Genomic DNA, 1,535 nt, shown 5'->3' with positions numbered 1-1,535 from the left:
TGTGGATCCAGCCGTCCCCTGGAGAGCAGAGCAGGGGGTCAGGAGGGAGTGTGGGGTGTCCATCCTGCCCAGCAGAGACCCAGCAAACTCATCTCACACTCACCCGTCCCCATGAAGAGCACATCGTAGAAGTGGCCATTGAGGGCCCGCACCCTGTCCACGGCCAGCCGGCTGTACACCACGCTCTTCTTCACCAGCAGCGGCTCCCCACCGGCTGGCTTCACCTCCTCGAACATGAGTGGGTGCAGCTTAACAAAGTCCAGGACGCTGTTGGGCAGGTCCTGTGAAGAGTTGTAGCCCTTCCCGTCAGGGGGGAATGCGGCTGCCCCCCGCCCCATGCCCCCAGGCACTCACGGAGCCAGGCCGAGGCTCGGGCACCGCGCCGTCGTAGCGGGACCACTTGCGAGCTGAATCCTGATACTCCATGTAGGGCCCCTCAAAGGCGCGCTGCACCGCCGAGATGCTGTAGCGGCACACGGCTGAGGCCTCCATGGTCCTCCTGGGGGGCAGAGCCCTGCCTGAGCCTGGGCAGACACATGGGTGCTCCCCACTGACGCACCCCCAGGTGCTCAGCGCCCGCCTGCGTGTCCCCTCGAGCATTGCTGGTCCCCCTGTGCCGCAGACTTTTAGGCCCAGCCGTTTTGGCTGCTGCCCCGCTCACCACTGCGCCGAGAGGGTGAAGGCGGCGTAGAAGACAGTGCTGGCCCAGCCGCCCCCGTCCAGGCTGCAGACGCTGCGCAGCACCTCGTAGTAGGGGATATAGCAGACCAGGCGTGCCTTCATGAACGTCGTCCATTTGCGCTGCAGGATCTTCTTCCCCCCCACATCGCTCTGGAGAGTGCAGGGAGCATTTCTGCACAGGCTGGTGGGGGCATGTGTCCCCCTCTGCCTGTGCCTCAGTTTCCCCCAAGGTGCAGGCACACAGCCCCTGCACTGGGAGAAGCAGCACTTGGCTCCCTGTGACCAGGGACATCCCTACCTTGCAGACACGGGCCACCCGGGCCACCCGGGCCACCTGGCTCTTATCGACAAAGGATGTGGTCTCCTCGCCCGCCCGCTCCGTGAAGAAGTAGTAGATTTTGTCATCATCCCCCACGGGGCTGTCCTTGCTCTCCCGGACCAGCACAGAGGCCACAAACTCAGCATCTGGGGGATGGAGAGCAAGAGGTGGGGACTGGGGACACGCCATGGGATGGAAAATCCTTCCCTGCCTCAAATTCCCCTCATGGCACACCACGCAGGGCCTCAGCCCCCACCCCTGCTCCCTGAGGCAATGCACGGTGTCCCACAGTCCATGATGCCGGCCCTGGGTGGGGACGGGGAGGTCTCACCATTCAGCCAGTGCAGTGGGGACTCCTCTGTCTTCAGTGGCCGCTGGTGCAGGTTCCTCCGGATGTCAGGGAGGCTCCGAAACTCGTAGCGTGTGGCTGTGTACAAGCCGCCGTCTGGACAGGGCAGGCACCCGTCAGCATGGCCCTGCACCCCGGGGCCATGACCGCAGCCCCAAAAGCCATCAGCATCCCCCGTGCCCCAGG

At 64.7% G+C, this 1,535-nt stretch overlaps 1 protein-coding gene across 1 annotated transcript in view; it reads right to left on the bottom strand.

The window, feature by feature from the left end:
• SEMA4G (sema domain, immunoglobulin domain (Ig), transmembrane domain (TM) and short cytoplasmic domain, (semaphorin) 4G) overlaps positions 1 to 1,445 on the bottom strand; it is a gene marked incomplete at its 5' end in the record, with an annotated part of 3,497 nt that extends 2,052 nt beyond the window's left edge. The window contains 5 exons of the mRNA XM_010290986.1: positions 104 to 299; positions 334 to 499; positions 662 to 831; positions 980 to 1,146; positions 1,332 to 1,445. Coding sequence (XP_010289288.1) covers positions 104 to 299; positions 334 to 499; positions 662 to 831; positions 980 to 1,146; positions 1,332 to 1,445 — 813 coding nt within the window. The remainder of the gene's footprint in view (positions 1 to 103; positions 300 to 333; positions 500 to 661; positions 832 to 979; positions 1,147 to 1,331) is intronic.
• Positions 1,446 to 1,535: the final 90 nt, after the last annotated feature.

This window comes from Phaethon lepturus, unplaced genomic scaffold (assembly GCF_000687285.1).
Source record: "Phaethon lepturus isolate BGI_N335 unplaced genomic scaffold, ASM68728v1 scaffold31857, whole genome shotgun sequence".
Taxonomy (NCBI): domain Eukaryota; kingdom Metazoa; phylum Chordata; class Aves; order Phaethontiformes; family Phaethontidae; genus Phaethon; species Phaethon lepturus.
Note: the sequence above shows the minus strand (reverse complement) of the source record. Positions and strands in the feature narration are given on the sequence as shown.